Here is a 12,942-nt window from a genome sequence, read left to right as displayed (position 1 = left end):
CGCGATTTCGCTGGAAGCGGGTGCAATTTTTCAGATTAGCACCCGCTCCCGGCGAAATCCTGCGGTTGTCCTTATGACAAATTTTTAAATATATATATATAAATATATATAAATCAATAAATAATATATTTTTTAACTTTAAATTATTATTAATTATTATCAGCGAGTTCAAAGCGGCATCCTCCTATCACTTTTCACAGTTTTCCTATTCCGAAGCCAAGTAAGACATGCCAAGAACCAATTACAATATAAAGAACACAAATCGCATTTTTATTCTAATTTAAAATTCCCGCCAAGAGGAGAAGCTATACCGACAGTACACATGCTTGATAATACGATCAAGTAAAGTTGATCGATCAGCGCCAAGCAGCTTTGGTCTCCATTCGTATATTTTTGTTAACCACTTTACTCTCATTTTTTAGCTTTGACGCAATTTGTTTCGAAAAATCAGACAGCAAGCGCATATCCCACAACCACGGAACCCCTTTCGGTGACGGTAAAATATTCTGAATGCATTTTTAAAAGCCCAAAACCGAATTATCATAGACCGCTCGTAAGTTTTGAGTGTCTCATGGATTTCGCCATTTTTGTGCGCACCGTTCCAACAGCCTTAACACAACGTGCCTCGGAAATGGAATGAGATACGCTAAGAGACATTTTTTAATTCAACTGGAAAATTGTATGTAAGTATATAAGTTATAATTATAAATGAGCATAATGAGAAGATTCATCAATTTAAAAAAAAAAGCGTTAATAATTGGAAGAGAAATTTAAAAAGGGAGAGTCGGGTTAGCGACGGCCAACTACTATAAATAACTGCCCGCCCGGAACGTGATGAATACAAAAGGAACATTATATTACCGTCGCACCACTCTTAAAAGGACCCTCAAAAGGAACCAAATGTCTCAGACTATCTCAGAGACTATATTATTCAAATCGACTCTGCTTATAGACTCAAATGGGCCAGGCTATTTCGCTTGAGAATACTCAGAGATTTCTATCGGTAGGGTGCATTTAAAATACAAATGTGATGCGAAAATAACACATGACTTTAGTAAAAACGTAAAAAAAGTAGACACCAATTTGAGTACATGCATATTGCATACGTATAGATGTTATACCACCAAATTTAGTTATTTTGTATGACATGTCAAGGAGATACGGTATGAAATACAACAAGGCTCTTTCAAATTAAATGAAAACAAGGTTATATTCAATGCACAATGGGAAATTGTTTTTGGTAGTATCAATATTTAAAAATTATCTACCGACAATGATGTAACCAAATGACAATGAAGTGATGAAATCTTCTCCAGTAAATTCACACTGTGACTGTAGGTGCCGAAATAACAATTTAGAACATGTATAATAGTTATACTATAAAATAATATTCGGAGGTTAGTTTGTGCTCAAATGCAGTCCGTTAGTCTGACACGCAACACGCCTTCAGAGATTATATATAATTTAGAATCACACAACACAATGTACTTGAAATGAAAAGCAGAATTCTTCGTCTCACTTCTTGTTGCAGATATCAGAACTCAACTACCGAAACGAAGGAATAATAAAAGAGACCGATCTCCACGCGCATGCGATTTGGCTGGAGCAACGGCACCGTAGCACCGCATCCCCACACTAGTTCGTGACCGTATATTCAGATCAGCCATTGGCTGTTCTGAAGGAGAGTCCACAATAGGATTTGAGAAACCGACGTAGCATTGATTTGAGGTGGACTTGACCACGAAGGAATAATAAGGAAACCTGACTCCGTTCCCCCACTTGGCAATAGAAACATTACCGTAAGTGCTACGCACATTACAGGAAGATCTTAGGTTTGAGTGCGCAGGTGCGTAGTTGTCCTCTTCCTAAACATGGAAAAGTGTGCGCGTGAGAAAGTTTGTGAAATTGACGTAAGTTGAGAGGTTCTATTTGTTTTCATGCAAGTATCAGAAATGTGTTCTAAGCCATGAGGTGTCAAGTTCCGGATTGTGGACGAAGTTACATGCCGAAGAAGGCAAATACACTTCGTTTTTTTAAAGCCTTCACTGCAAGTACAATAAACGTCTGATATATTTTATTGTTTTACCTGTCATTTAATTTTAATAGAAATCATTTAGAAATTTAACCTTTATTTTTTGATCTTATTTTTCTATATAAAGGAGACGCAGTTGCAAATGTGGCAAGAAATTTTAATTCATTATGGTGTAAATGATTTTACTGAAAATCTCGCAATTTGCGCTCTCCATTTTAAGGAAGATGACATTGAAAAGTACCTGCGGAAAATTTCTCAGAGCCTTGAGAATCTTTAGCCTATTTATCATATTACAAATTTAAAAGGTACTTACCTATACGTTTCCTTCTCAAAATCTGTTCTCACATTTTTCAAACAAGTACCGAAAATGCTGTTTATATATTTATTTTGTGTATCTTTCGTGTGATGATCAACAAAGGAACACCTCTAACTTACGTCAATTTGACAAACTTTCTCACTCGCACACTTTTCCATGTATAGAAAGAGGACAACTTTGCACCTGTGTACTCAAATCTAAGATCTTCCTGTAATGTGCGTATCACTTACGGTAATGTTTCTATTGCCAGTTTCAGATAGCTTCCCACTGGCAGTTGGGTCAGTTGAAAATACATGCGCGCGCAGCACGTCCAAGCTACAGCTATGTCAAGTCAATGATACGTCGGTTTCTCAAATTCTATTGTGGATTCTCCTTGATAGAAGAAAAAGTCCGTAGTACCGCGGAGTAATAACAAGCAGTGATCTCAATTTTGGCATGTTAAGCTACTGCGCTTGCCCGGCACAGCGACTCTCAATGGTTGCTGTTTGCGCGCTTTAAATCGGGTATAATTAACAATTATTTACATTGAAATATATCATTATTATAAACTAAACATTAATATATAAAATTACGTAATTTATGATTTAAGGTTGGAAAAAATACCAATGCGTATATTTTGTAAATAATGGCGTATTTCCTTTCAATTTAAAGATGAATTTGTATTTTACTAATAAAGGTAGTTGAAGATCAAAAATTTGAATTTGACGAGTCATATCTATAACGAAATTTTAGTACGAACTGCCGAATTTTGTTGGTACTAGCAGACACTATCTTAATTTTTATTATCAGCAATGATCCTTTTTATTCCTTATTATGAGTTTCATTATGTAACGTCTCTAAATTAAAAAGAACTGTTCTAAGCTAAAAACGTTATTTTCAGGTATTTATCTAGTATTATTGTCTTTTGCAATTCGAAATTTTTACATGAAATTATGAAATCATTCATAAATATTATAATAAATGTTATAAATATATTTGTTTAAAATTAATTTTTGAAATATAAGTTAGTCGTTTGAACTAAAAAAAAACGATTAATTACACAATATACGCGTCATTATTTTTTCATGGTCTTAAATCACAATCTATGTAATTTCTGATATTAATGTACAATCTGTAATAAGTATATATTTTAATTTGTATCGTTGTTAATTATACCCGGTTTGAATCGCACGCCAACAGCAACTAATGAGGGTCGCCGCGCTGGGCATGCGCAGTATCTCAACGTCCCAAAGTTGGGATTACTGATACCGATCTCCGGACATACTTTCAGGGGTGCTATTCTCGAGTATTGTTCTAATCATCGACATATAGAAATGGACCAATAATGCTGTGGGGAGAACGGCAATGGGATCAAGAAAGAAAGAGAAAACATATGAGATGAAATCTTTCTCTTTCTAGATAAAGCTGATTAGTTGAGAATATTTTCGTTGGGTGAAGTTTGGCGCAGCACAGGACCGCGCTTTGTGTCGCGAGTGCCCCAATAATGTGACGTTTATCGCACTTTTCAGAATTGATTTATTTATAATTTATTTAATTATAATTTATTCTAAATAAATATAAAAATGGTGGCAGCCTGTGTAGTTTGTGGGCGTTGTCAAGACATTTATATGGGGATATGTTTTCATACGTAAGTAAAATGATTGAATATAGTAAAATGAAAAATGTTACAACAAAAACAAAGCCTTAAAATATGAAGTTTTGTACCTATGCGATACATATGGTTATTTTTTATGTTATAGAAATATCGGTCAAATTTTTGACAGTTCTTACATTATTTTTGAACTCACAAAACTATTATTATTGTAGAATTTTCAATACAATTTCAAGAAGAATTTAAGGTTACCAAGTTTTTAAAATAATCCATCTGAAACAGGTTATTTTACGTGAATGTTCTTTAAAATTAACTTATTATAACTACAAATTTCTAATGTATTGTTTATCTTTTTTTTAACCATACATACTATTTAGACAATACACAGGCCCACCAATTCACTTGACACAGTCCTGAAATAGATAAAGGCAACTATACGTCTCATATATTTTTTCTCTTTCTAGAGTCCATTTCAGTTCTCCCTAAAGCGTTACCGGTCCATTTCTATATCTCGATGGTTCTAATATTTTAGAATGCTAAAATGGCTAAAACATCGGTATACGAAATCGCCATTAAGAGACTATGTATAATCAATTTCATATATCGCATCAAAGATATTTTAACAGTAGATGCGGCGGAGTGGGGATGGAATTATGAGTAGGTCATGATAAATGTAGACGGCGCTGTCGGCGAAAATCTTAACCCACCCCGCTGTGCCTCTCTACCCGCACAAGCATCCTACCCCTCTTAACAGTTGTTGTGAGTAAAATCAGCGAAAGAGGCACTGTCGCCCATGGACATAGGAAACACGGGGTTTGGCATGCCATCCTAACTTGGTGAGCGCGGTTGTATCCACGGGAGGGGGGAGAATTCCATGAGTGGGGAGAGCTGCCATCTTACGAAGTGCCATTTGATTATGCGCACGAGCATTTTTTCCGACAAACTGTGCATGAAAATATAAACATGTGGGCGCTGCCATGTTTGTCGGGGGACATCAAAAGGTGGCAGACCTCCCCCCTCATTGCATCACCCCCGCAATGGCATGTCTAGTCCCTTGTTTCCTATGTCCATGACTGTCGCCGAATAGATTTTCAGTCGATAATAGAGTTTTCTGAAAATATTAATGATCACTGAAGCAATTAGAACTATGTGTTACCCGACGATCTAGGAAAATAACAATAAACTAACAATAACTAATAACAAATTAAAAATTTTGTTACTCTAAACTATTTACATGTATGAAATCTCATACTTATTAAGTAAGAAATTCTCCTTTAATTTTTAGCACTTAAAGTTGATATGATTTGACTATGAAAGTTTTCATTTGGAAAAATTTCAACTATTAAGCCTTAACATTTAAAATGAAACAGTTGCAGAATTGTACAATTGTTCTATATATTCAAAGTTTTTAAATTGTGAACATTTTTATTTATATGATTATAAATTTTGAAACATTATGTACATTTCAATTATTGCAGTGCAGAACTAGACAACAACATTTTTCCGAGACTGGGCTTTTTTCATATAAAATTCTTTAACAATCTAATATATATTTTTATAAAAGGATTTGCTCGAAATCTCGTTTTTTAATATATAGTAAAATAAGACTGTTGGTGATTCAAAAGCAAATAGTGGACTGTACTTTGTATCCCATCTTCATCTTTTTTTTTAATTCTCTAGCCTCTGACCTTTTTCTGACCATATTTATTTTCCTAAATTTTGTTTAAAACAATACAATAATAAAACGTTTCTTTTCTCAAAGAAAAATCTCTTGAATCAATCGAATTTCCACCAAAAGTCTTAAATCTCCATTTTCTACCAAAGTCACTTTTATAAGGGTTTTTTTTTTACTCAACTCAATTTCATTCTTTAAAGGATTCTCTACGAATCTCTGTGGTACGTTTAAGCTCTGAATAACTCTAAATAATTAAATAGTTTTAAACTAAAATACTTATCCGAAAGTTCGCCTAGCGCAATCTTCTAAAGTTAGTTACAATTAAAAATGGAAATATTTTCCTCAAGTTTTAAAATAATTTTTGAACTTGAGATAACTACTAAATGGTGTACAACCTGAATTAGAAATTTAGGTTCAATTTAAACAATACGAACATGTATCAGTAAATTCATAGTTTTTAATATTTCATCAATTCATTTTTTATCTAAAATACCACACTGCTCAGTTCGAGCCTCAGTTTTTTTATGTTAATTTCAACCATAAACTTTTCAATTTTCAAAGTGTACATTTTTTAATGACAGGGCTACATGTACAGAAATTTCGGCATTTCAGGACGAAGGGGCTCTATATATCGACAAAGCATGAAGGTGCCACTTCTCCCTTATAATCTAAACGCGAGAAGTGGCAACCTTCATGCTTTGCTCGCCCGAGGTCTGGTCCCGATCGGGAATCCTGATCGGGGCCAGGCCGCGGATGAAACACACGCCCAGATCGGGACACCCGATTGGGAAACCCGATCGGTGCCCCATCGGTGCCCGATCGGTACACGATGAGTCTCATTATAATCCATTCATGAATTTCACAAATGGAGATTTAATGCAAGTAAACTCGAAAGTATCTAATGGTCCTCTCCTTTCGAAGGCCACCTTAATATTTTGAATTTCCTATTAAGTTATTTTAAATTAAAATTAAAGTACTACAGGCACGAAAAGAAAAGGCTTCAGAATACAAAATTTAATTATACTTTTAAAAAACGTAAAATTATTGTGGATGGTATCAGTTTCGAAAAAAAGTTTTGTTTTTTATGAAAAAAATTGATGATAACCAGAAATATTTTAAATAAGAATTTTAATTTCTTGAAAAAAATGTTGTCTATAAAACTTTTTAACAAATTAGAAAAAGTTTTTTCGCAAAAAGATTCCCTACAACTTGACATTTTCGAATGCTTCCAAAGAAAATCAAGGGGAAAATTGTTGTAGATAATTTTTTCGCCCAAATATTGCGCTATCATTTATTAGATCGTTTTATTTTTTTAAATCGGTTTAGAAGAAATATAAACTAAACAACTTTTAAACAAAAATGAAAATTTTTGGAATAAATATTTCTGGGTATTTTAAATATTATTTGCAGAATATGAATTCAATTGATTTTTATTACTATTAATTAATTTCGACCTAATGGACGTTTTTATAAGTTGAAATGTCATTGTTTATAATGAAAAAGAAAAAAAACTTTGTTTATCATTTTAAACTTCGCGCGAAACCAATTAGATGCCGAATGCGACGCATGCGCAGTTGATTAACTGGCTCTTGCTGAAATGTTGTAAAAATTTGTCCTTAATGTATTTCTGTAATCAATTTATTATCAATACAGAATCAAAGTTTCAATAACATAATCGATTGTATCACATATTTTACTCTTATAATTTAAAAACATTATAAATTTGTGCATACTGCAATTCATTTCTTGTCAATAGATTTGATAATTCGAACTCTACATTAAATCAAAAAACCTTGAGTTCTTGAATAATAATTGAAAATACGGAACTTGATCAATTTCATCATATAATATTTGACTCATCTAATGGTAAATATACTAATTTTACCTAAAACAATTTAATTAATTAGTAATTAATTTGAGGTTAGGTTTCAATTTGCCCACAGAGTTCTACTGATCAGGGCCAGATTTTTCATGCCAACGGGCAATAAACTTAAAGTACAAATTTATAATTGTATACAGCAATGAGCAACGAAAACAGAATATCTTAATCGTAGTCAGACTTTTAATTATTTAATTTGCCAACGGGCAATACATTTCCAGTATCAATTAATAATGATAAGATAATGCACCTGCTTGAAAAAGTCGACACAATAAAAGAAGGAGAAAAGTTAAAAACTAATAGCGTTTGAAATTGAAATTTGTTGACAAAAATCGTGTTAAGTTGATCAACTGTATATATAAAATTATTTATGATTTTCAAAATTGAACTTTATTTCAAGTATTAAGAATTAAACAATAATTTATTTTACAGGTCAATTCTAAATCTGGTCAAAATTTAAGGTAGATTAATTTTTTAATATTTAGCAATGTATGACTATTTATTTAAAAGGATCAAGTATCAATCAAATATTTAAAACTAAACAATTTGCATCTAAATTGTTTAAAATAGAAAGCCTTAAATCACCTTGAATTAACGTCACAATTTTAGTTGTTCTACTTTCAAAATTTTGTACTTGTATGTTAAATGGTTGAATTTTGATATAGAAATAGCAGTTGAATAATTATTCATTTAGAAAAATATGGAGTAAGTTTAAGAGATATTTAGGAGTTTTTAAAGATTTAAATGGAATTTAAAACTTGCAAAGATTAAAAAAATTTTTTTAACAAAATGCATCAATTTTCGAAGATTTCGAAATAAAATTTGGAAGCTTTTTAAGAATTTTGAAAGGTTTTAAGATAATAAACAAATTACCTTGAGATTCCTAGGAAAATTTTTAATTACTTTTTTCAAAATTAAATTTAACGGAATATTTAAAAACTTTTCAAAAGATTTCCAAAATTGTACAAAAATAACGTGGAAGATTTTAAGGCAATTTTTTTAATTTTGCAGGATTTATTAAAAGTTTTAGGAAAAAATCGAGTCATTTTGAAATATATTCAGAAGTTTTGTAAAAATCTAAAAAATAATTAAAAATTTGAAGATTCCAAAAAATTTCAAACAAAATGTCGATTTTTGGAGATTTTGCAAGTTTTCAACATAATAAACAAATTTTCTTAAGATTCCTGGGAAAATTAAAAGTTTTTATTTTATTTAAAAAATAATAATTTGAAGAGAATACTTTAAAAGATTTTAATGAAATTTATGATGCGTAAATAGAAATTGAACAATTATTAATTCTCTTCTTCCTCCAGTTCCAACCGATTCAATCTCGCCTATAGTTCCTCTCGTGTCAGCCTCTCTCTTCCTTCCTGTGCCTTCGCAGTTTCGCAAGAACACCTTCGGGTGTTCTTGGACCTGTTGCGATATCTTTGTTTTGTAGTTCTCAACACCTCCTTCATCTCCGTAGTGAACTCCTAGATATCTCGTAGGCCCGGGAAGCAAGGACACTTTTTGGCAGCCGCTGAAAAATAAATTTAAAGGTTATTCTAGAAATTTTCAATAACTGATACATCTTTCAAATGAAAAAGGAAAAACATACTGTAAAAAATATAAGACACTCTAGTGTCTCTGAATGCCTTGTGACTTTAATCACCTAGCCAGGTGAAATAAGTCACTAACTCGTCTGCCATCACGAGCTTTAAGGAAAAGCTTAGAAATTCTCTGAGTTTCGCTCCGTCCCTATTGATCAAATGGCGATACTAGAAAATAAAAAATCATAGTTATTGGACGAAACACTATGGAAATTAAAAGATCTTAAGCAACTAATAAAAAGAGATTGTATCAAAATAATATGATATAATTTATTAAAATTCTTACCACAATTCTCCGTAATTTTAGATTTTCTTTCTCGTCAAGATTCTGGAACTGCTCTACCGTCTGTAAGGGGAATCTCTAGAGGTGCAAGGAGTTTTTCAGAGAAGCTTAGGTCGCCAGAACTTGTTTGAGACTGTTCTTGCAATGATATTTTAATATCTACAATTTCCTTTTTCATACCTACAATTTCCTTTTTAATGTCTGAATATTGCCTAATAATATCTTTGCCTTGCTTTTTGACTTCTCTAGACATACAAAGCGAGTTTAAGAATTTCGTCTGGAACTAAAGAAATAAAATACAAATTTATATACATTTTTATAGAAATATTACATGTACACAACACATTTTTTTAATGAAGGTATAATATCACTAATTATTACTTACGAGTTGCTCGAAGTCTTGCTACTTGATACATTGTTTTTTCTCTGGATTAATTTTTGTGTGATCAGCACCCGTTTTTTCAATCAAATCTCTAGGATGCCCTAATAGTTTCAACTGACATCTCGAGTATTCCTTCTCTTCCTAAATAGACTTATAAGTTTTCGATTTCTTTGCTGAAGGTACATCATCTTCCGAAGTGGTGCAAATGGCTTTTCGGACGTACGCTAATTCTACCACTACTTGTGATTTTCATTCTCTTAGGTTTCAGCATTTTGCTAATTTTTGGATCCATCACTGTGCTATGATAGAGAATTACGATTATTACTTACACTTTTAATTATTTTGATTTCTAACTACTGAAACTTCATTCATCTTTGTTAATGGGGAAGTATGAATGGTGTTAACCCCCTACCGCCCTTAAAACTTTCTTTTTTTTCTAAATTCCTGTGGCGGAGTATATAAAAAACTAAAATTCTAGCTCATTACCGTCCTGACTTTCATGTAAATCCTTGCGTTAAAAATTGCTGTTCGTCTCAAAGTCATATTTAAAAAAACTCAAGTATTCCAAACGTTACATATATGTCACTATGGGTGGTAGAGGGTTAATAAGCTGATGCAAATCCACTCATTTTCGAGTATGCGTTCTTCTTCTCCTTCAGTGGCACTCCATACAGGCAATCTATAGCCCTTGTTTTTAACCTGATCCAGATTAACCGCCTCGACAGCAACTGATAAATCACAGCAATGACAAATGTCCACAGAATCTAATGTTAGTCCAACATCATAAACTGCAGTCATCGTTCGAAATTTCTGAACAATTAAGAATATAGTTTCTTCAACTTCTACTATGTTTTTGATCAGACAAATTTCAGAATTCTGATGAAAACAGCAGCTGTCGCGTAGTGTGATAGAAAATATTAGTTTACCAACTTCTAACTTGTAAAACTGATGGCAATTTTCTGCAAAAATATTTTCGGTAAGAGATCCCTGAGCATGACTTTGTGATGGATGAATTATAATATCATCAGGAAATAGCGCTAGAGCTTGTTCGTTTCTTTCGTGTAATCTTTTGAAATATTGTTGAAGTTTAAGGTCAGGTTTCCGTATATTCTTTCGAAATTCTGGCATGTTATTCTCGAACCCAAACGCACTGAATATTTCCAAACCACCCAACAACTCGACATCGACTACTAAGTGCAAAAGGGAATGGACATTGTAAGACAGGAATTGCTCCCCATATAATACTTCGCATGACCGAACGTAAGTTGCCAAAGACTGTTGGCAAAATGGATAAAATTCCCGCTGTGTGTCTTCAGATATAAGAAGACGCATTACACTGTTCAATATCATCAGGTGATCGTAATACTATTCTGGAAAAACATTCTTGAAAACACTTGTATTCGTATCCAGCAGAAGTTTCGAACTTCTGTTGCTTTATAACTGTGAATCTCAGTTATTGGCTTTGGGGGTCGATTAAATTCTGAAAGTTTGTAGGATGCAAGTAATGTTAATCTTGAATCGAGAATATCCAATTTCTTACCATTGAATCTTTGATGGCCAAACTTTCCACCCACTTTTGCCTCTAAAAGTTTCTTCACATTTCCAAGCCAAACCGAGTGCATACATTTGAATGGAACACGTGATACCTAACCTAAAATTGGAGACAAAGGACTTCTCCCTTTATGGTGGTCTTCATCTGTAAGATTCGCGTACTCTACATCTGTTTTCTCTTCATGCCCCGTGCCCGGGAAAACCATGGTTGAGTGAAATCCTGGTACAGTAGATCGATGACCTTCAACCTTACGTTTGGAACACGGAGGAGCAGAATTGTGGCCCACGTGGTTTAAAAAAACGCACGGGCAGGTGCATCTGCAATAAAACAGCGAATATGCAAAGGTAATTGTCAACCCCTTATTTCAATTCTACCCTCTGCATTTATATCACGAATCTCCTTATCTCCCTCTTATCGCCTATATTACAAATTCGGAACTGCGATGTGGCCAAAACTGATCAGCGCCCTTGTCTGCTTTGCCGCCATCTGTGCTCAGGTCAATTATCACCATTTCGGGCAACGTATTATCAGGAAGTGTTTCTAACTTCTTGATAATATTGCATTTGAATCCAATGTGAAAATATTCACCCCCAGCCATTTGTACAACATGTTGACTTGCCACAACATTAGTAGTTTTTAATAGAGTTCTAATGTCCTTGGGCAGGAATGTCAAGTTGAACAGGAAACGTGCGTAGAGTTTTTAATATTAAATTTCCTTGGGTATGATTTATATTAGCGGCCAAAAGTGTATTTCTTAAAGCCCTTTTCTTCAAATCTGCCGGATTTGCAGGAACATTAACATCTAGGTTCTCGTCTTCACTACTCTCATCATTTTCTTGCTGAATATTATTAACGTAGATATTATCGGTCTCCACTTCATCATCCGTGTATCCCTCGTTGGAACTCGTAGTCACCGCATTTCACTATCATCTTCTAATTCTTGCTCAGAAATTGTTGAATTACTTCGGGCATCAGACGAAGCAGAACTTGGAATTCGATCATTGTTAGGCTCCTCATCTCGACTATAGTTAGAAGCTTCTTCATTCTCGGATTGTTCATAATAACTGGAGTCAGAATGATCAGTATTCTCAAAGTTGTCTGCATTTTGACGCACTAAAGATAGGCGTCTCCTCTTTTGTCTCAAGCTGAGATCTTGAAAGTCCTGGTACTTTTTCGACATCTTCGCACTATCAGGAATTCCGAATTGATTATGAGAGAATATATAGAGAATCCATTATTGAAAAAATTATTACTAAAAAAGTGAAATAAAATTTAGGCTCAAGTATAAATAACAAAAAAAAGAGATTGTTATAATGCACTGCATATTTATATTAAAGTCACGATGCTTTTCATTTTTTTCTTTCATTCTTGTAAATGAAAGGTTGAAGATTATAAGAACCTTCACAGTTTTTAAATTTTATATGAAATATTGTAGAATAACCTAAACAATTTTCATGCAATTTAAAAATGCCGTAAAAAAGAAAATAGTTGCTGCTTAATCGGAATAATGAAGGGTCTACAATGTCAAAGTGTGAAATTTTCCATTTTAAAAGTAATAATTTCATTTCTTGCATTTTGTAAATTTTTCATTTGCGGATTCAAATTCTACATAGAAGAAAAATAACACATTCGCGGTTTAA

At 33.1% G+C, this 12,942-nt stretch overlaps 2 protein-coding genes across 6 annotated transcripts in view; both read right to left on the bottom strand.

Annotated features, from left to right (window-relative positions):
* Positions 1–1,682, bottom strand: part of LOC117174291 (solute carrier family 25 member 44) — a 129,425-nt gene extending 127,743 nt beyond the window's left edge. For 2 of the 5 annotated variants that reach the window (XM_033363258.1, XM_033363257.1), the window contains exon 1: positions 1,269–1,681. The gene's annotated coding sequence lies outside the window, so the exon portion shown is untranslated. Of the gene's footprint in view, positions 1–1,268 lie in introns of all 5 variants that reach the window. The other 3 variants (XM_033363255.1, XM_033363256.1, XM_033363260.1) reach the window with 3 other exon arrangements.
* Positions 1,683–9,484: 7,802 nt separating this feature from the next.
* Positions 9,485–12,618, bottom strand: LOC117175244. Its single transcript, XM_033364927.1, has 2 exons — positions 9,754–12,618; positions 9,485–9,651 (listed from the first exon to the last, which is right to left on the bottom strand). The coding sequence occupies exon 1, from the start codon at positions 11,098–11,100 to the stop codon at positions 10,336–10,338; it is 765 nt and encodes a 254-aa protein (XP_033220818.1). The 5' UTR covers positions 11,101–12,618; the 3' UTR covers positions 9,485–9,651; positions 9,754–10,335.
* Between the last annotated feature and the right edge of the window lie 324 nt (positions 12,619–12,942).

This window comes from Belonocnema kinseyi, chromosome 6, assembly GCF_010883055.1.
Source record: "Belonocnema kinseyi isolate 2016_QV_RU_SX_M_011 chromosome 6, B_treatae_v1, whole genome shotgun sequence".
NCBI classification, from domain to species: Eukaryota; Metazoa; Arthropoda; class Insecta; order Hymenoptera; family Cynipidae; genus Belonocnema; species Belonocnema kinseyi.
The sequence above is the reverse complement of the archived record's forward strand: the minus strand, read 5'-3'. Positions and strand labels throughout refer to the sequence as shown.